Source organism: Rattus norvegicus, chromosome 7 (genome assembly GCF_036323735.1).
Source record: "Rattus norvegicus strain BN/NHsdMcwi chromosome 7, GRCr8, whole genome shotgun sequence".
NCBI classification, from domain to species: Eukaryota; Metazoa; Chordata; class Mammalia; order Rodentia; family Muridae; genus Rattus; species Rattus norvegicus.
Window position 1 is genome coordinate 11,983,118 of NC_086025.1, and position 22,041 is coordinate 12,005,158.

Sequence of the window (22,041 nt, forward strand, 5' to 3'; positions counted from 1 at the left end):
CGTGAACTGTTCTAGCGCGTTTACTCGCGCGCAGGCGCACTTGGTGTTTGAACACTTCCCGGGGCCCGCCCTCATCACTCACAACACAAACGAAGGCCTCGGTGGGAAAGCACTTTATTAGGCTGGATTTCCAGCCTCGGCTACGCGAGCCGTGCCCGGTAAGGGTTAAGGACCCCCACCGCCCTCCTCGTCGTCTTCTACGTCGAGCCCCGGGATCCCGCGGATCTGGCACTGTAGCGCCCCGCCCAGCAAGGGTACTGGGTTCTCCTCCTCTGGTGGTGGCGGAGGTGGCGGTGTTGCAGTCCCCGGGGTGGGCTCCAGGGGCACCGGGGGCTGGACCGACACGCCTTCTGTGAGCCCTGTCGCTTCGCTTGGTGCCCCTTCTTCCAGAGCGCCAGCCTCCACCTCGTCTTGTTCCTTCTCCTCCTCCGGGTTGTCAGTAAAAGGATTCTCGCCCTGTAGAGAATTGATAGAGACCTTAATGGGAGGAAGGAATCAGAGACAGAATGGGGGTCAGGTTCACACAGAGGTCAGGACTAGGGCAGCACCTTTGCCTTTGCCTCACCTTAAGATATCGCTCCAGCTTCTTGCTAATGAGCTTGTTGTTCAGAATACTGCGTGCCACCATAAGCGAGGACTTCTTGGACTGCTCCATCATGAGCTATAGGCAGGGCAAACAGAGCTGGTGAGGTTGCTCTAGGAACCCAACAAACCGAGCTGAGGCTCAGATTCTGGATAACTAGATAACTCAGATTCAGATAACTACACCTAGTGTCTGTAAGTGCACCTTGGGCATAATTTGTCCAGTCACTCTGGACAAGCATGCAAGGAACTAGGATCTGATCATCCATACCATATTTGCTGTTTGAAACCTGATTTGCTTACATAGACAACATAGTAAGTGCTGGACTTAGTGGCACAGGTCGTACAAATGCAAGGCCTACTTGGACTACAATGTTTAAAGGCAACCTGGGCAACTTTGATTATGTCTCAGAAAATAAAAGATGGCTGGGGGCTAGAGAGATGGCTCAACCGTAAAAGTACTTGCTAGTATTTCAAAGACTCAGGTTTAATTTTTGCCACCCAAAAGATGGCTGACAACAATCTCTAATGTGGTTCCAGGGAATATGAGACCCTCTTCTGGTTACCAGAGGCACCAGGCACGTGCATAGTGAGCATACATACATACATGCAAGCAAAACATACAAAAAATAAAACGTAAGAAGGGAAGGGGGCCAGCTGGAGATATAGTGCTTTCTTAGTATTCTTTTTTTTTTTTTTTTTTTTTTTTTGGTTCTTTTTTTCGGAGCTGGGGACCGAACCCAGGGCCTTGCGCTTCCTAGGTAAGCGCTCTACCACTGAGCTAAATCCCCAGCCCCTTCTTAGTATTCTTAAAGTCCTAGGTTCAATCCCCAGACAGACACAGACACAGACACAGACACACACACACACACACACACACACACACACACACACACACACACGCGCGCGCGCGCGCGCGCGCGCGCGCGCACATACCAGTTGTAAAATATATTACAAGTAAAACGTAGGGCTGGGCTTGGTGGCACACACCTTTAGGCTGAGGCAGGTGGGTGGATCTTCGTTGAGTTCAAGGCCAGTCTGGTCTACAGAGCAAGTTCCAGGACAGCCAAGACACAGACCCCCCCCCCCCCCAAAAAAAGAAAAACCACCCCACGGTTACAACAAAAAAAGTAAAATATAAAAACAGTAATAGGTCGCCAAGATGACTCAGTGGCTTAAAAGCACTTGTTACCAAGTTTGGTAAATTGAACCCAATTCCAAGGTCACATAGGATAAAGGAGAGAACCAACTCCTGCAAGTTGCCCTCCATTGACTTCTACACACATGCTAACATACACGCGTGCGCCCACATGCAGGCACCTAGGAGCAAATTGCCCTAGCATGCAAGGCGATTGTTTAGAACCGATAAGGAGGGTATAAATCGGCCCTAGCAATGCACACCTATAAGCCCAACACTAACGAGGAAGAGAGAACCACTGCAAATTCAAGGCCAGTCTGACTTATAGAGTGAATTCCAGGACAGCTTGGACTACATAAGACTGCCAAAACAAAAGGAGAAAACACACGAAACTATATTTAAATGGTGTGCATCCTTTAACTCCCAGGATTTGAACATGGAGAAATATATAATGGAAAAGTTGAAAAGAGACACTTCTCTACTGGTAGAGCAACTGGCTACAGACTTGAAAAGCTGTTTGATTGAATACACCAGAAATACAGATTAGCCTCAGTAATCCCTATCCCAGAGTTTAAGAATTAGAAATAAAACAGCTCCTCCTATCAAGGCCTGCTGGCAGAGTATAAAAGACATGCGATGAGGTGTGAAGCCTGGGCCTTTTGTTTTGTTTTGTTGAGACAAGGTCTTGCTGTCTTTCTGGGACTTGTTTGGTTCTTTTGGAATTATTTTTTGCTTGAGACATTTTGTAGGTCAGGCTGGCCTGAACTCACTATAGTCCATGCTGGTCTCTCAAATTTGTGGCAATTTTCCTGCCTCAGCCTTCCAAGTGTTGGGATTACAGGAACATTAGACTAGGCCTGGTTTATAAACTGGCTCTGAACTTGTGATCCTCTTGACCTCCTAATGCTGAAACTACAGACCTGTACTATCATATCCCAGTCATTCTGTCTGGAAGACTTCACATCAACACGCTGGGTCATTTTTCAGTCATAAGAGTACAGACATGACTATGAAACCAGAGAAAGAATGAAAGGGAGTTGGTTCTCTCTTTCCAGCACGAGTGTCCCAGGGCTCAAATACAGGCAGTCAAGCATGGCAAGTGCCTTTACCACTGAGCGCCTCACTAGACTTCAGTTTCCTTTAGACATTTTATCTACTAACAGACTAAGTATACTCAAGTAACAGGTTAAGGTAAAGAATTGGACTACTACTACAGTTCCTCAATAATTTTCACTGGCCAACAGTGTCCTTTCTTACCCCCTCTGTGTGTGCAGAAGTTGAACACAAATAACTGTTCAGCACAAGGACCAAACATCTGAAATACTCAAAAACAAGAACAAAGCCAACGGACATACTTTCAGGCTGGTGCTTTTAACTTTAACCAAGTAGTATCTACTGTGACAGCTTAGTTATCCCGTGCTTCCTTGACCTTGATCCAATAGTGACTTACACTTACTGTACTAGCATTAAAACAGCCAGCTATAGAGCTCCCAGGCAGAAAATAGGAGCACCTGACCTGCTTAGTTAGACCACATCTATAGTAATAGCTACTGCAGAGGCAGAAAGATCAGGTGAACCCGAAGGTTCAGGTCAGGACAGGCAAAACAGATAGATTCCTCTTACCTGCCTCTTCTCAGCAGCAGTTGTTACATTTTTGCCTTGAGATAAAAGTTTGTTCTTCTGGTGCCATTGCCCTGGCTGTCAGCAACCCTGAGTGCTCTGATGTGCACACTGGAAATAACTGCTCAGAATTTCTATATGCGAAGCCCTCTTGGCTTCTAGATTGCCTGGCCTGCTCAGGAAGATTTCTTTGAACAGTAAAGTAAACAAATGATTTAATTTTCTTCCTGGTCCTCTTTATTTTTTAATTTAAAATTCCTAGAATTTAATAGATGGTATGTTGCAAATTTATAAAATATACCAGTATTTTCCTACTAAACTACAATAAAAGGCTATAATCCTATCTATATAATTTTTTGTCATTTTGGTTTGGTTTTGGTTTTTAGAGACAAGGTTTCTCTGCATAGCACTGGTCATTTTAGAACTCTGTAGACCAGACTGGTCTCAAACTCAAAGAGAGCTGCCTGCCTCTATTTTCTGAGTATTGGGATTAAAGGCAAATTATTCAGTATTTAACTATAAAGTACTTTCCCACATCCCAGTGGAAGTTCGTATAATACCAGATTGGCTTTCTGAAACCCAAACCTCCTGCCCTACCTATACTATCACCAAAATAAGCAGATGAGTTCTGAGACATACTGGGATCTTTCTGGACTGTCTGGCTACCCTGTTTTTTGTGTGTTTTTGGTTTCTCGAGAAAAGGTTTCTCTGTGCAGCTCTGGCTATCCTGGAACTCACTCTGTAGACCAGGCTGGGCTTGAACTCAAAGATCAACCTGTCTCTGATCTAAGTGATGGGATTAAAGGCGTGGGCCACCACTGCCAGGCTTGGTGGCACTGTTTTATCAATGGTCAACATCAGCTTTTTTTTTTTTTTTAATATTAAAGTATATTGGCTTTGCAGTAAGTTTTAAATATCTGCTAAGCAAGTTCCTGAACTCAAAACTGCTCTTTGTACAGTATTTTTGGCCACTGTTAGACATGCCATTTTTTTTAAAGATTTATTCATTTATTATATATGAGTACACTGTAGCTGTCTTCAGACACACCTGAAGAGGGCATCGGATCTCTTTACAGATGGTTATGAGCCACCATGTGGTTGCTGGGATTTGAACTCAGGACCTCTGGAAGAGCAGTCAGTGCTCTTAACCACCGAGCCATCTCTCCAGCCCGACATGCCATTTTTTTGAGTATCTTAATTCCTATCCCTCTTACTACATTCACTAACTTTGAGATCATTTTGCTATAATCATTCAGCTTCTCTAAGAATGTTACTACAGAGCTGGCAAGATGACTTCAATGGGTAAAGGTACTTACTACCTGCCAAATCTAGGGACCTGAGTTCTATCCCCCGGACCTATGATGAAGGGAGAAAGCCTAACTCCCAAGAAAGTTGTCCTCAGACTTCCACATGTATAGAACATGCATGCCAGCACATATAAACAAAAGATTAAATGTAATTTTAAAAAAGATTGTCACTTTCCCTCCCAGTATTTTATGCTAAGAATGTTGCTAGATTCTTACTGAGTCATTCTTGCAGACCAGATATAAGACTAATTATAATTTACTGTGTTTACATTACTACTAACTTGATATTTTTCTTTTCACACCTTCCTATTTTTAATAGTAATCTGATCTATAACTTCATTGTGGTATTATCTTTTTCTGATCTTTGGAATTAAAGTTTAAGAGGCTTTGTAGATGGGTTTAGTAGGCAGATGCCTGTAATCCCAGCAGTTAGGAAGTAGAGGCAGGGGCACTGAGACTTGAAGGCCAGCCTAGGCTACAGAGAGATTCTACGAGTCAACCAAAACCAAACCAACCAACCAAACAAACAAGCAAACAAACGAGCGGTGGCTGGGAGATGCCTCAGTCAGTAAAGTGCCTGAGGCATGAGGACCTGAGTCCAACCTTCAGATACCATATAAAAGGTGTTGTGGTGGTATGTATTTATAGTCCCAGCACTGGGAAGTAGAGGCAGGATGGTCCCTGGGGTTTGTGGGCCATCTAGCAGACTACTTGGTAGGTTCCAGGTCAGTTAAGTGAAGATTAAAAGAAGGAGGGGGAGGGAAGGGGTCATAGTGACTGAGGAATGACATCCTATGGTTGTTTTCTAGCCTTCAGCACATGGAATATATGTGCAAACATATCCCTATCTACACAACCCTCCCTAACAGGCACGCACGCACGCACGCACTCTCTTCTCTTTCACCAAGAAACAAACTGGAAGCCTAAAATTTTACTTAGAGTAGATAAGCTTCCAGCATGGTAGTCTGAGTTCCATTCTCTAATGAGATTGATAAGACTTAAAAACAAAACCTACCATTTGAAGTACCTGGAAATGTTCCAAACGACAAACAGTAGATGAAGAACTGCTTAATAAAGAACAGATACTTTGGCCCAGTGACAGCAACAACTGCATTTCTCCTCCTTCCCCTGCTGCCTGTGGAGAGGCTCACTTCACTTCCAGATGCAGAGATAACAGCTCAGCTGCCATCCTAGAGCCAGGTGTGCCTTAGGGCACAGTGTGCTAAGCATACAGGGCCCACATACTCTTGTTCATAAAGGGGGGGAGAGCGAGGGAGGAGGCAGAGTGGGAGGAGGGAGAGGGGAGCAAGGGGGAGGGAGAGAGAGGGAGGGAGGAGGGAGAGGGGAGGGAGGGAGAGGGAAGGAAGAGGGAGAGGGAGGGGAGAGGAGAAGGTGGGGGGGGGGGGGAAAGACCAAGAGAATGAGATAAGAGCCCAAGATAAGGAAAAAGCTTGAAAGCAAATAAAACCTCCCTTACAAATGGGTATCTCCTCAGATAGGTGAAGCCAAAAGACAGTAAAACAACACACTAGAAATGCTTTAAGAAAACAACTGTCAAACTGGCCCTGATTGATCCTGGAACTCACTATGTAGACCAAGCTAGCCTTAAACTCTGAGAGCTCCACCTGCCTGTGCCTTCCCAGGGCTGACTTAGATAAGGGGCTGTGCTACCATACCAGGCATAAACCATACTCTGAAAATACTGGGGAAAGGAGAGAAGGATTAGAAACAAAAAGCCCAAAATAAAAGAAAAAGACTCATAACCATTAATTAGAAGACAATACTACAAGACTAACACTCTATTCACTGCACCAAGAGGCAACAAACACAATATTGTAAGATAACAGGACTTCCCCAAATCATCTAAAAACACAACATAATTTTATCAGAACACCAGTTTGGTTTTTCAGTAAAAATGACAAGTTAATACTAAAACCAAAGAGCATACAACTGATACAAACAGAATCAATATTGAAAACAACGTTGGACACATCACACATTCTGAATTTAATTATGAGGCTACAGTACAAAGAATAAATTCCAGCACATAGGCAGAGACACAAAGAATAATTCCAATTCAAGGCTAGTCCAAGTTACAGAGTAAGAACTCTCAACAACAACAAATTAGTCCCTTATCCCACCTCCCCCAAAAAGGACCAAAAACAATGGAATGGAATTGGAGTCCAGAAATAAACATAGTTATTGTCAACTGACTTTCTACATGGAGCAATGGTCATTTATTGGGGATAAGAACTGTCTTACAAATGGTATTGGGATTACTGGATATTCACATGCAGAAAAATGAAATTAGGTCCTACCCTCATATGATAAAACAATTAAATGGGTTAAGGCCTAATTGTAAAAGATGAAACCTGGAATATGAGGCAGAGGCAAGAAGACTGCCATAAGTTCAAAGCTAGCCTCTCTATATAGCAAGTTCTAGGCCAAGCATAGACACATACATAGTGAGACTCCCATCTCAAAAAGGAGGAGCGGGAAGTGGTGGAGTTCCTACATGACCTTTAACACATTTTCATATAATACACCCTAAGCATGAACAATAAAAGGCACAATAGAGAGTATTTTATTAAAATTAAACTTTTGGCAGGCTATGACAGTGCCTGCCTATAATCCAAATACTCAGGTGGTTGAAGCAGGAAGATCGTCAGTTCTAGGCCACTTAGGGGCAGCCAAGCAAGTGTCAGGCCAGCCTGACCGACATTGTGGGATCACGCCTCATAACAGAACAGCTGAGAATGTTGCTCAGTGGCTAAGTGCTTGCTATATGTACAAGCTTGTAGGTTTGTCTCAACTCCAGTACTACAAAACAAAACAAAACAAACAAATAAACAAACAAAAAACCACAGAGGAGTAAGGAAGCAAAAAAAAAAAACAAAAAACAAAATAAACCCAGCCCATACATTTGTGAGGGGCTGGAGAGATGGATCAGGAGTTAAGGGCATGCATTGCTTTTTCAGAGGACCTAATCCAACTATTCATATCAGGTAGTTCACAACGACTGTAGCACTAGCTCCAGGGGACCGGATGCCCACTTCTAGCTTCCACAAACACCTGCATTCACATGTACACGTGCACACACACACCACACACACACACACACACACACACACACACACACACACACACACACACACACACGCTTAAAAATAACATTTAAATAATTAAAAACAACAACATTAACAAATCCTTTTGTGAAGTAAAAGACTTATCAAGAAAGTGAAAAGCAGTTGGGCACAGTGGTGCATGCCTTTAAATCTAGTACTTGGTAACATGAGGCAGGTGGAGCTGAGGCCAGACTTGTCTACACGGCAAATTCAAGAACAGCGAGAACTATATAATGAGACCCTATCTGGAAAAAATGAAGTGGAAAACCCCACAGAATGGGAAAAATACTTGCAATTCTTATATAAGTGACTTATGTCTCAAATATAAAAGAATTATAAGATGGGGGACATAGCTTCGTAGAGTGCTAGCTTAGCATGGACAAGGTCCTAAGTTCAATCCCCAGCAATGTAAATAAACAAAAAACATTAAAAAGCAACATAAAACTCTAAATAGTTGAAGACAGCACAATTCTTAAGTACTCTGGGAATCTGAGTAGACTCTCCCCCAAGAACAGCACTGTTTACTCAGTGGGATGGCTAGACTAAGTGTTAGGTGGTTAGACATAAAGGGCTGTGGGTATAGCTAGGCTGGCAGACTGCTCGCCTGGCATGCATTAGGTCATGGCTCTATCTCCAACATTACATAAACTGGGCATGGGGACATATGTGTGTAATTCCAGACAGGAAGAACAGGGGTTCAGCTGCACAGAGAAGTCATCAGTCTGGGCCTGAAGAGATGGCTCAGCCATTAAAGGCTAGGCTTACAACCAAAAAATTTAAGAGAGAAAGATCAATGTGGGCTACATGAGCCTGTCTCAAACAAACACTAGTGGGAACAGACAGAATCTTGGACATTCCTATACTGCCTCTGAATATATAAAATGGTGTAGCCACTTTGGAAAACAATTTTATAGCTTCTCAAAGCAATTAAGAGTTATGTTTTAATGCAGACATTCTATTTCTAGATATATACTCGAGAAATAAAAATAAGCCCATATACTAACTTATAAAGCAATGTTCCTAAGAGTGTTATTATTATAGTCAAAAGGTGAAAAAACCCAAGGGCCTAAGAGCAGCTGTTCTCAACCTGTGGGCTGAGACCTCTGGGAGTATTAAGTGACTCTTTCACAGGGGTAGCATATCAAATATTCTGCATATCAGATATTTACATTATGATTCATAACAATAGCAAAAATACAATTATGAAGCAACAGTATCAGTGTAAGAAGCCAAGATTGGCTGTTTCCATAGTGTTATGCAATGTGACTAGCTGTACCATGGTTTCCTCACCATAATGAATTGTACCTTTGAACTAACCTAAAATAAACTGTACCTTCTTTAAGCTAAGTGGTCAGGCATTTTGTCATGGCAATGGGAAAAGTATCTAAAAACCTAGGTAGCTGCAAAATCCACTGACAAGTGTCCATATAAAATCCACTGACAAGTGTCCTTATAAAATCCACTGACAAGTGTCCTATAAAATCCACTGACAAGTGTCCTTATAAAATCCACTGACAAGTGTCCTTATAAAAGCTACGTAGAAGAATCATATAGAAAAGAAAGGCCTAGAAGAAATGGCCTCAAGGTAAGTAAGCCAAGGAATGTCCACCGAGAGTGATCTGATACAAGGATACAGGTCTGCATCTTTGCACATCAGGCAATTCATCAACTAAGCTACCTTTGCCTTTGCAGTCCCCCTCCCTTCCCTCCTTCCTTCTTGTCTTCTTTCTGATACTGTCAGTACAGTTCAGGCTGTATTTGAACCCGCACTCCTTCTCAGTCTCATCAGCACTAGGATTACAGGCATGTACCAACAACTTAGATAAACTGTTCTTTTGATTCAGTTGTGACAGGGTCTCACTCTGCAGTCCTCAATAGCGTAGAACTCACAGAGATCCACCTGTCTCAGCCTCCCACGTGCTGAGATGAAAGCCAGCATGGCTAAAGTGTACATTGTAAATGAATATATTATGATGCTATGATTGTTACTGATATGTCAATTACAACTTAGTAATCAGTTACCAAAATAAGTCTATGGAAGCTTTCTAGTTCTCTAGTTTGAAACATACTTTTTGGTTTTGTTTTTGAAATAGAGCTTTACTCTGTAGCCCAGCTGGGTCTGGGACTAACAGCAATCCTTTTTCTCAGCTTCCCAAGTGCTGGGGTTACAAGTGTGAGTCACCATCATGTCTGACTCATCAGGAACTTTCAAATGAGTAGCATTTAAACCACATTCAAATCGCCTCACCTGTAATTTGATCAAACGTAAACTATGTCAATTCTGACTTTATATTTTCTTAGCTGAGCCAATTTTCTCTACATCTTAGCAATGACTTATTTTATCCTACATCTTAGCAATGTCCTATTTTATCCATCTTCTACCATCCTTTCTCCCTAACTGGACCAAAGGCCCATTCATCAAGAGGGAAATCACGCCTGGCACTAGAAACCTAGCCAACTACCCAGGGAGCGCAAAGTCATGGATCTTGGAAGAGAACCCACAACCACCACTTTACAAAAACAGCATAAGTCTGAGCTATATTAGAAATATTTGTTCTTATCCCCACCAACATATGTAGTCCTCACTCCTCATCATGTAAGTCAGGGACCATTACAACAGACAACCACAGCCAGTCAAAATGCAGAGCTGTGGGGCCAGCTCCACACGCTGAGAGAACACAGCTCTTCAGTCTAAGGCACCTTAATCATTGAGACAAAAAGAGTTAAGAAGATGGTAGGAGCCAGAGAACGGGGAGTCTGCTGTGAGATAAACATCGCAGCCACATCCACGAAGTCTCCTAACATGGCTGCCTAAAGATTATGAACAAGGAGGGGACGGAACCAAGAGACATGCTAATGCACAAAGGGAAACTCAAAGGCCTCAGCCTAGACAAAGACCCACCAGCAGCCAAGGAATGCGGACACTGGGAGAAAGTCTTCCCCAGGGAAGAGTCCCAATTGGTTGTCCAGTCTTAGACCAGCCAGTCCTGAAAACATGAATCTGAAGCAACAGTATACAAACTGAGCAGGTGCAGCATCTATTTAGGGACACACAGACATTTGTTCTCACATGTAACGAATAAAGAAAAAGAGGCCATAAATCTGAAAGAGAGCAAAGTAGGGGAGGCACATGGAGGATTTGTAAAGAGAAAAGGAAAGGGGAAGATGATGGCATTATAAGCCCCAAAAATACCGAAACAAACAACCCTACATATACTTTGACCTCAGACAGGCCTGGGACACACTGGAAGTCAAGAAAATGTAATTTTCCGGGGTTGGGGATTTAGCTCAGCGGTAAGGTTCGGTCCCCAGCTCCGGAAAAAAAAAATGTATTAAAAAAAAAAAAAGAAAATGTAATTTTCCTACCAAATATGCTCCCCACCCCCGACACATTAAATATAAACTCCTTCTGTGCACAATCAAAACAGCACCACTGTCTACTCAGTTCCTAGGAGTGAGACTCACTCGAGGCTCCTGGTTCCTCCCACAGGCCATTGTCCTGTTCCTATATTTCATCAGCATTCCTCTTCCTCATTCCCAAGGTCATTCTTTTCCACATGGCCCGAGACCAGCTCTCTATATTCTTCATGGCAGATGTCTCTGGTTCCTCATTACCTCTAATACTTCTACCCGACTACTTGAACCACCAATGACAGAAGCAAACCTTAAGTCTAATTCCCTTCTCTTTTCCAGCCATAGCAGTACTGTTTGTTGGCCTCTGAGTTCTGAAACTAATTAAGCTGTTAATCCTTAAAAGTCCAGCTCAGCGTCACCTCTGTCAAACGGTCTGCATATATCTTCTTGCCCCTGCCTGCCTTCCTCGCAGTCCCTCATTGGCAAGCAGAGGCTACAACTGCAGGAAAAGAACAGCCGGGCCCCAACTCACCCTGCGGTTTCGGTTGTGATCCATAGTCTTGAGATGCTTTTGGATGATTCCAAACTGCATGGGGATGAAAAGGTCACAGGCTGCACAATGGGCCGCCTCCACCTTCTTCACAAAATGCTCCATAGCAATTTCTGTTGGGGGCAGAAGAGAGCAGTCATCACTGGTCTCAGGTGCCAAAGACATCACGCTAGTTTCTTAACTTTCCCTGCCACTTCTACATGAGCCTGAGGCTGGGTGAACAGTGGAACATCAAGCTACTACACCAAGAAGCAGAAAAGGGCAGGCTAGGGGCCTACCTGGTGGCAGCCATCCTGGTGGGATGGAACCTCCTCACCTTGGGTCAGATCTTGGTCTCTGTAGATTTGTTGGATCAGACCATCAAGGTCCTCTACAGTTTTTCGGAGCTCCTCTGTCTTCTTGGTCTTGTTGGTGACATAGTCCTATCAGAGACACAGATGTTCGTGTCAGCTGCCTGGCGGTCCCAGAGACTAGAGAAATCCACAGCAGATGTCCTGCTCAGAAGCTTACCTGCAGAAAGTCAGCTGTCTGCTTGGGAAGCTTGGTGCCTACATATTTGAAGTGTTCCTTGTGGAACTTGCTATCAAGGTGGCTACCCATCTCGTCTTCATAGAAGGTCCGGTATTTGCAGAGAGAACAGACAAACTGGATCCTGCCACAGGAAGGAAACAAGAGGCTGAGGCTGCAAGGGTCCCAGAAAATGTCACTGCTACCCCAACCCAGGTGCAGGCCTTGAAACAGGCCTTGCTCTGAAGTGCAGTCCCAGCTGAGGGGTAGATTGGGACTGGTAGGGTTGGGAGCAGAAGGGGATAGTCTGTAGGCTGCAGTTACAGCACCGTAGGGGTTAGGGGAAGAACTCTTCCTTCCCACAGGCAGGAGACTGAGACCCGAGGCAGCTACTGCTGCAACAGACAAAGAGTCGCTGGAAGGTTGTCGGAAAGCCTCTCTACCAAGGCTAGGCAGGAGCGTGTGCATTTGGCCCAGTTGGGGACCGGAAGGAAGAATGCCCTGGCGAGAGCCAGGAGGGCCTGAGGTGCAGAGGTGGAGTACGCAGTCCCGAGGCAGGGCCTGAAAAGGTGCTGCATCTTCCTTCTCAGGTCTGGGGGACTCAATGGCCCAGCCCATCCTCTGCTCAGAATGCCTGGGGGGTGGTGTCAGGAGGGATGGGAGGCAGCAGGCCTGGGCACCTGCTGCCACATCTTCCTTTTCCAAGAAGAGACCAGTCTGAGCTGGAAGGAGGGCGCCCGCCTGGCCTGCCAGAGGGCAGCCTGGAATCACTGGGCGAGGTGCTCTCTGTCTAGGCCTCTTGTCCACAGCAGAAGCCTGGGGTCTAGGGCCTGGGCTGGAACAGGCCGCCGTGGCAAGGGGCGGAGGAGGCCAGCCGCCACCGAGGCCTCGGGGCGGGTCCCTACCTCTGCCGGACGTCCTTATCTGGGCCACGGGGTCAGCTTTGTCTGAAGAGCCCAGGGGCCGGGCGCCGGCGAGGCTGAGTGGAAGGTCCAGCAAGAGCAAGAGTCTGAGGCGGAGGAGGCAAGCACCAGTGCGGGAGCCCTGAGGGCAGACAGACCCGACCAAGGGGCGTGAAGGACTCAGCCACTGACAGGCCCGGCCTGAGAGGGCCGGTGGGCAGGGCCAACAGCAGACCCAGAGGCTGCCATAGCCCACAGGTGCTGTCATCTCTCCTGGGCACGGTGGTGGCCTCTTGACCGCTAGCTGGGGTGGCACAGGCGCCTTGGACCTTGAGTCTTTGATGAGCTGGCCCCCTCCCTCAGGGGCATCGGGCCCCCTGCGCACCTCAGGGCGTGTGCGCTGAGTGACCTAGTGCTGGAACTTCTGGGCAATGGTGGTGCTGAGCAGTGCCAGGTCTCGGGCCACAGATGGCAGCGGTCGCCAGGTGGCCACAGAGGGGCAGGGGATGAGTCAGGACTTGGGAGCTGGGCCTGGCGGGAAGCAGGGTCCATGCACAGCAGAGCAGGTGGTGGCTCCCAAGGGAGGTCAGAGGGCGGCGAGATGGCAGAGCTATATGACCCTGCTCTCCTGGTGGTAGCCCCAGAGCAGGGCAGAGGCATAGGGATGGAGGGAAGAGAGTTACCTTTCCACCATACGGTCCCGCTGCCGCTTTTTCTGTTTGTCTTGGCTCTTCTTGCTTGCCTGCAACTTGCGCTTGGCCTGGCTGCTCTCATCCTGGGCGGTCAGGGCCCCTGTGGTAACAGAAAGGCAGAGTTACCAGCAGACCCTAACAAAATAGAGCCTGTGGCCTGTGGCTGAATCACCCGCTGTCCACTCCAGAGGGTCCGTCTGAGAGCAGCTGTGTACATAAAGCCGCAGGCCATGAGCAAGGCTGGGTGCCCTGGGTTGAGCAGGAAGTAGATCTGGCTTAGGCACCAGGAGAGGGGGGACACGTGCTGACCCCTCTATTTTCTGGAACACCCCCACTCTCTGCAGAGTGGGTGCAGAGAAGCTGGAAGGCAAAGACAGGCTGTCTTGGTGGGAACACGATTGTGTTCAGAGGGACTGGGTGGCGCGGATGCAGGGAGGCCGATCACATGGCCCTGCCCACCCCCCGACCGGGCACCGCGGCAACAGTGGGCTGAGGCTGGATTTACTGTTAGGTACCTGCTGGCGCTCATCACTCAGGTGGGGGGACACGGACTCCCAACAAGGGCTGGAGAGGCGCTAAGGGAGAGGACACGCAAACCAGAGCCGTAAAAACTGCACCAAGGGTCCCAGCTTGGACACCAGCCACTGAGGACTTGGAACTGTGTGTTATTGAGGGACCAAGGGGGGGGGCGTGTGCCTGGGGCTCCCCATACTTTTGCTTGCTGCCCCCACCTGAAGGCAAAACCAAAGTGCTAGACTGGAGGCCACACCATCCATAACCTCCGCCTAGGAAAAACAGAGGCAGGCTGGGAGGGCCTAGAGTGAGAAGAGGCCCTGCTAGCATATACCCAGTCCCATAAGGAAGGTCCAAGCCAGCCATCTTTCTGCTACAACCCTGCCCTCAGCTGGTTTCCTCCCACTACAAGCACTGAAGAGCTTCCCCATCACCTAGGCACCCCTGGAAGACTTACCTTTCTCCAAATCTTCTTTGCCTTCTTCTCTCCCATCTTCTTTTCCCTCCTCGTCCTCTCCTTCCTAATATACAATTTTTAAAAATCAATTTTAAAAAGGGCACAGCTACTTATACTGACTTAAGAATTAAGGGAGTGTCACACCTTCCTACTACCTGTGCACAGAGGCCTGTATGCCCCCATTTCTCCCCAGGAAACACATTGTTAGTAAAGTAGTCTGTACTTTTCCCTAGAGAGCCAGCCTCCGTGTATTGGCCACTCACTACCCATGCATTTAGGTAATACCACTTTGCCTGTGACCCTTGAAGCAAGGCCTGTTTCTTTAAGCCAGCTCTGTACTCGCTGGCCCTGCCTGCAGAGAGCAAGAGCCTGAGGTCGAGGGTTACTTACTGCTCGGGAGCCTTTCTCCAGAGCCTCAGCACTTTCAGCACCCTCTGCAGCTTCCCCCTCAGTACCTTCATCTGCAAAGAGAGAACAGCAAGCTCAATCCGGGAGTCCCACGGGGCTGGGAGCAGCGCAGCACCCCCAGCTCACCGTTGTCTGAGTCACTGTTGTCTGAGCAGTCTGTTCTGGTAGCCTTGCAGTCTGGCTCATCAGGACTGCCACCCTGCTTTCTCTTCTTCTTTTTGGTCTGGAGGAGAAAGAAGGAGTGAAGTCAGAGATGGTAGCTGTCTCCCCGAGTGGGTCAGGAGGGTTAGGTCAGCTTATTCACCCGGAAGTCCGCTGTGGTCCAGGTCTTCCAGGTCCGCCTCATCTGCTTCATGCCATTGCCAAATCCGAAGCCAAATCGGGAGCCACCAGAGAAGGCACCCCCACCACGCATGCCCTGGAACATGCCATACTCGGGTATGATGTTCTGGGAGAAGAGGGAGGGCAGCCGGGAGGCACCAGGCATGCACTGGCCCCGGGCCCCCATGGGGTCTTCCCACATGCGCCCATAGCCCGAGGCCATTGGCCGTCCACTCCGGGCATCCCGGGCCCAGCCCTGAGCCCTTGGACCAAATGTATCTCCTCCACGCATTCGAAACTGGTCACGGTAGGCATCATATTGACCCTCATAGGCCATTTCCATCTCAGGGTCAAGCTCGCCATAGTCATAGCTCGACCGGTAGAGGTCTCGTTCACTCAGGATGGCCCTTGAGTCACAGGCCTCATAGGAATCATATCTGTGGAGACACATGGCAAGCATCAGGCAGAGCCCTCTGAGTCCCTTGACTCCAGCCTGCCTACTGCTCCTGCCCTACCATGCTCTGTCACTCCCAGTCTCAAAAAAAATTTAACACAATACTTAGGAAGGAGGCCAGACCACCTGACTAAGTCATAGACAGGTTTAGGCTCATTTCCCCCCAATACTTCACAAGTACAGGGTCCTCTCGGTACTCCTCTCTCCAAGCTCACTGGGGTGCCATTGATCCCAGCCATTGCTTCCAAGGCTCCAGGCTACATAGCAAGTTGTCCTGCAGCAGTGTGAGCCAAGTTTCTTGCTCTTCCCCAGGATCCCTGGACCTTTATATGGCCCTCCCAGTCAAAGACCAGCCCAGCCCCTCACTCCTCACTGTCTAGTCTCCTTCGTTTATCAGTCAAAGCTATCCAGCTCCCCTTTATCTTATGCTAGAAATATATGTGCTCTTCTCACTATGCTGCAAGAACTCTTGAAACAAACCAAAGCAATTTAGCCAATGACAACGCTCATGGGTGATCCTGTACAGTAGGACAGACCTGAGGGTGGGGTTCGGCCCAACTAGTCCTATCATTTATTTATACTCAGGCAAAGGTGCCATCTGCTTTGCTTCAGCAGCCCTATCTATGAAGGCAGGACAGAAATTTCCCTCAAGTGTACATTTATAAGGCACCAGCAAGTGGCTGTTAAGGACTCTTGTGCTTTTTTTTTTTTTTTTTTAAAGATGCATCGGTGTTTTGCCTGCATGTATGTCTATGTGAAGTTGTCAGGTCTTGAGTTACAGGCAGTTGTGAGCCACCATGTGGGTGCTGAAATTCGAACCCAGGTCCTCTGGAAGAGTTGTCAGTGCTTTTAATTGCTGAGCCATCTCTCCAGCCCTAAGTCCTCTTATCTGCCTAACGACTCCCAGTGGTTAGTCCCAAAGGATTAGCCCATGCCTCTGACCAAACCTAATCTGCCCTGCTTTGCACTGTGCAGGCTCCTCCCTTGCCATTAGGGAGGAGGCGTTGGAACTACTCCTGAGAAGCCGTTCTGTGGATACAGGCAAGACAGCACAGCAGGGCCTGCTCGTCCCTTGCTCCCAGGGGGAGTTGGCCATCGGGGGTTAGCGAGGAGGAAAACACATCAAAAAAAGGGAAGCACAACAATCTCATTAGGAGCACAGCATTGGGAAGCACAGAGCAAGGAGAGAGGGGTAGATTCCAAGAAGCATTCAGGAAAGGTTCTAGCAGACAGGAGCCTAAGGCCCTAAGTGGCACCCCAACTTACCTTTCTCCACCACCTGAGCCGTACACACCTCCTTGTATCATGTCTGTCTCCAAGTGTGGCATCATATCTAAGCGCTGGTTAATTCTGGATAAAACGGAATCGGCACTGGCGCTACCCGAGGCACTAGGGTTTGCATTTGTGTCAGAGTTAGCCATTTCCCAAGAGTGTGAAGTGGCCATACCATACCCATAGTTGGTGGTGTTATCCTGGCCATAGCCATAGCCATAACCATAGTTCTCGTAGCCTGCAGTTAGGGAAACAGAGGGACAGAAATGGGGGAGGGGTGGTAGACAGAGACAAACACAGGGAAAAAAAAAGTGTTTTGGTCAAAAATAAGCTGGGGGAACTCAGCCACTTGAGGCTGGGCAGGCCCTTCTCATTCTAAGGAGGACTTCCTGTGCCAGCCCCAGAGCACCCACCTAAGTCCAGTTTGGCCACACAGACAGCTAGAACATAACTGGTACAGTCCTAAGATGATGAGTATGGCTAGATACTTGCCTCTATTTGTCCCAGAGTTCCAAGTTCCATATCCTACAGAAAGCAAAGAGGGCAATTATTATTTCTACAGTAACTTCTAGTACAACATGAGTTTAAGCTTACTACAGTTTAATTCAAACGTACAGGTTTCCTCAGGACCTGACTCAGCTTTCCAAGGTGCTCTTCACTGAAGTCCACACAAGCACCTGGCCACGTTCTGCCAACTGTTAACCAGCCTGAGACTCTGGGTTCATATTACTGAATTAGCTTCCTGTTTCTAACACTCTTTTTTTTTCCCTAGGCAAGCGCTCTACCACTGAGCTAAATCCCCAACCCTGTTTCTAACACTCTTAACTAATAAACTTGGCTCCTACACTCCATCACTACAGAAATTACTGACTTAGAAGATGACCTTCCCTCTCCTGACTAAGAGATTGCAGGCTACAGTGTCTGCCTAGCATGTGTAAGGCCCCGAGAAGCCTTCTATAGAAACATACCAAACACAGCTATTATATTTTAGCAATGAGGTCTAGGGATAAAACTCTGAGATAGAGTTTTATCCTGCACTACAAAATAACTGACTGGATGACTGATGATTGACAGACCGAAGCAATGACGAATACACAAACTGCTATACAAACAGTACAGACTCACACTGAAACCATCACTCTGCTGGGGAACCCTGACCTATATATGGCCACTGCTGTCTTAAAATGAGATCAGGCGTTGCTACTCTCATGATATCCTGACAAGGCGGAGTCTACCTGAATTCCCTTATGAAATAGGTGAAGGACACACAAGGCTCCTTCCCTACCCACGGACAAATGAACAGTGACTAGTTTAAGAAATTACTTGAGGATGATCTTTCTTCTGTGATCTAGATGCCGATAAGTTACACGTGCTCCTAGAAATAACCCTTCACCCATTCTCCTGTAAGTACGCCTAATTAAACCAAGGTTCATCAAACTAGAGTGGACTGGATTTTATGTTTTGGTCAGCTTTTGGTGCCATACCTAGGGTACAGACATTTGCTGCTAGTGCCCCAGGAAAAGCCATGTGACATACCCTATCACCTAACTAGAGCAGAGAAACAGATGGTCCAGAAACGCTGCTTTGCAGGAAGGGCTAAAAAGTCCTTGGTACATCATCTAGGACACAATGCATAGGGAAGGACAAAAGCATGTCCCAGAACCGAGCATGGTGGTGTGTGTCTGCAGTTCTGGCCCTTGGGAGGTGGAGGCAGAAGGACCTGTGCAATTCAAGACAAGTACTGGCTACACAGTAAGTCCCAGGTCACCCTGGAATGCAGAGTGAGACCTTACTTTAAAAAGCCCAGGGGGCAGAGGCAGGGGGCAGAGGCAGGCAGAACTCTGTATGTTCAAGGTCATTATGGTTTACACAGTTAAGTTCCAGGCTATAAGACTGTCTCAGATTTTTGAGACTATCTCAAAAACAGAACAAAAAACAAAACACTTTTTTGAAAAAAAAAAAAAAACAACAAAAAAACTAAATGTACTCTAGGTCTGATCACATGTAGTAAAAATTTATGCCTTTAGGAAAGCCCAAAAGTGCAAAAACCACATGAGAATGATTGGGAATCAATGGGAATTCCCAGAGGGACACACAGAACGAGTGCGATCCCGGTCTCTTCCTAGTGCATGGTGACTCTGCTCTACTGACAGACAAACCATACTCATCCTTGGGCAGGAACCAAAAACCACAGTGAGAAGACAGCATAATGAACGACAGAGAAGCAGGGAAACTAAATAACCTGAATGGATCTCATCTGCATTTGGGCTGTGCACAACAAATGGGATGGTGATGGAAAATACCTAAGAAATTCTAGAAGACTACTACGTTTAATAAACCGTCGCACGAGAGCTCACATCCTCTTAGGACGGGGAAAGCCAAACTGTGTCTCAGATAAACAAGCATCTCAGATAAGATAAACGAGATGTTGTTCACGCTGGGATGCTGCTTGCTGTTTCAAGAAGATGTGACAGAGAAAGACCATGTAAGGGAACAGCGCTATAGCAGCCATTTCCACAGGCCAGAAGGAAGGTCAACAGTCACAAGGAGAATCAAGAAGCTGTCCTGAAGGTTGATTGCTAGCATCACAAACAGTGGACACCAGCTCACAGGAAGACACATCTGGGGAGCAAGTACAAACATGTTAGGGCTCTGCTTGTGGGGCAGGCTCTAAGTATCATCCAGGGTTTTAGCACCAAGGAGCTACCAGAACCAATGAAGGAAGAACAAGGGAAAGCGGTGGGAGTGAGCCAGTAGGATAGGCAAATGGCCTCCTATGACTGGACCGGACTGCCGCCATCTGTTAAGCACAGGCCTGTAATTCCATTTACTTGGAAGGATCACAAGTTCAATGCCTTCCTTGGCTACAGGAGTCCCCTCAGCCAAGCACTCACTCTATGCTACTTGCTACACCTGGGATGACTGAGATTCTCTGATGGCCTCTCAGAAGGTGGGAATGGGGACTGTCCCTTCAGAAGGAAGCTACACCTTCCTACATTCATAGAATGTGTGTCTGAGAGACCTGTCTCTTCAAAAAAGGCATCTCTCTACTGACTGACTCTGTCCGCAGAGGGAATGAGTTCATGGTTGACAAAGGAAATTTTATTTTGTTTTTCTCCCCCTTCCCTCTTGTAGCTCTGGCTACCCTGCTTTGTAGAATAGTCTGACTTCAAACCTCACAAAGAACTTCCTGCCTCTCCTCCTTGAGTGCTGATTAAAGGCACACCTGGCCAACAGAGAAAATTTTAAAAGAAAGAAAAGTTGAGAATGGGCCTCTGCTCCTATAATCCTAGCACTGAGGAAGGAAACTCAAGAGAACTGGCAAAAGTTCTAGGCCATCCAGGGATACATAGCAAGAACTTGTGTCAAAAAGAGAAGGAGGGGGTTGGGGATTTAGCTCAGTGGTAGAGCGCTCGCCTAGCAAGCGCAAGGCCCTGGGTTTGGTCCTCAGCTCTGAGAAAAAAAAAAAAAAAAGAGGAGATGACCACAGCACAGTAAGCAACACCAATAGACCAAGTGAATATGTTCTCAGAGTTCAATATTAAGAATTATAATCAGGGCTGGAGAGGCTGAGGGCTCAACAATAAAGAGCACTATGGTGGCCCATGACTAACTATAATGGGATCTTCTGGAATGCACATGTACATGCAGATAGAACACTCATATATATTAAATAAATAAATAAATAAATCTATCTATCTATCTATCTATCTATCTATCTATCTATCTATCTATCTATCTTTTCAAGCTGGAGAAATAGTGGTTAAGAGAACTGACTGCTTTTTTAGAGGTCCTGAGTTCAATTTTCAGCAACCCATGGTGGCTCATAACCATCTGTAATGGGATCAAATGCCCTCTTTTGGTGTGTCTGAAGACACCTACAGTGAACTCACATACATAAAATAAATAAATAAATCTCTACCAAAAAAAAAAAAAAAGAAAAAAGAAAGAAAGAGAGAGAGAGAGAGAGAGAGAGAGAGAGAGAGAGAGAGAGAGAGAGAGAGAAAGAAGGAAGAATAACAGCCTACATGCTGAGTGAGATACCAGGCTGTGGTGAATGTTGGCTGTCATCTGGACTTGACATCTGCAGTCAACTAGAACCCAAGCTGCTAGGAGCCTATGAGGGACTTTCTTGACTGAATCACGAGGTCAGAACCCATCCTAAATCTGGGCCACATCTTGTGGTGTCAGCCCACAGGGAAGGTCATGGAAGAGGAAGCTTTGCTTTTTGCCTGCTTGCCCTCACTCGTGCTGGCAGGCTCATCTCTCCTGCTGCTGAGCACTCCTTCTCTGCTGTGAGCACCTCCTTCCTCGGGATTGCCATGCAGACTGAAGACAGCATGGAGAGTTCTCTAGGAATCAATCCTCCAGGACCTCTGCGCCAGATTAGGACACATGAAACCTCCAGTCTGTGGACATACCAGATCCTTGGCCTTTCTGTGGTCTACCTGGACCACAGCGTATAAGCCACTCTAATAAACTGCTTTTAACATGTTCACACACAGACAGATGCTCACACACGCATACATGCGTGCACATGTGCTCACAGACTGAATCAGTCAGTCCTGCTCCTTTTTTTTTTTTTTTTTCCTTGTTTTTTTCGGAGCTGGCAAGCGCTCTACCACTAAGCTAAATCTCCAAATCCCCAGTCCTGCTCCTTTAGAGAACCCTAGTACACAGAGTTTATGATGTAACTCCAGTACTAAGGGAGTCAATGCCCTCTCCTGACTTCTGAGGGTATGAGGTACATACACAGTGCCCAGACATGCATGTAGGCAAAACGTTCATATAAATGAAACTTTAAAAATGAAAAAAAAAGTTTAATTAAAACATCAATGT

The 22,041-nt window shown here is 46.6% G+C and overlaps 1 protein-coding gene across 13 annotated transcripts in view; it reads right to left on the reverse strand.

The window, feature by feature from the left end:
• Window positions 1–97: 97 nt before the first annotated feature.
• Window positions 98–22,041, reverse strand: part of Akap8l (A-kinase anchoring protein 8 like) — a 29,629-nt gene continuing 7,685 nt past the window's right edge. Inside the window, exons 3-15 of one of the 13 annotated variants that reach the window (XM_006241054.3) lie at window positions 17,695–17,727; window positions 17,383–17,440; window positions 17,197–17,280; window positions 15,460–15,913; window positions 15,282–15,378; window positions 15,138–15,208; window positions 14,748–14,811; window positions 13,769–13,877; window positions 12,187–12,328; window positions 11,993–12,098; window positions 11,659–11,789; window positions 566–661; window positions 98–456 (exon numbers count right to left, since the gene is read on the reverse strand). In XM_006241054.3, coding sequence (XP_006241116.1) covers window positions 166–456; window positions 566–661; window positions 11,659–11,789; window positions 11,993–12,098; window positions 12,187–12,328; window positions 13,769–13,877; window positions 14,748–14,811; window positions 15,138–15,208; window positions 15,282–15,378; window positions 15,460–15,913; window positions 17,197–17,280; window positions 17,383–17,440; window positions 17,695–17,727 — 1,736 coding nt within the window. In that variant the 3' untranslated portion in view covers window positions 98–165. Of the gene's footprint in view, window positions 457–565; window positions 662–1,264; window positions 7,468–11,658; window positions 11,790–11,954; window positions 12,099–12,186; window positions 12,329–12,942; window positions 13,228–13,592; window positions 14,563–14,747; window positions 14,812–15,137; window positions 15,209–15,281; window positions 15,379–15,459; window positions 15,914–17,196; window positions 17,441–17,694; window positions 17,728–22,041 lie in introns of those variants that run through there. The other 12 variants (NM_001013946.1, XM_063263156.1, XR_001838673.2 and 9 more) reach the window with 12 other exon arrangements.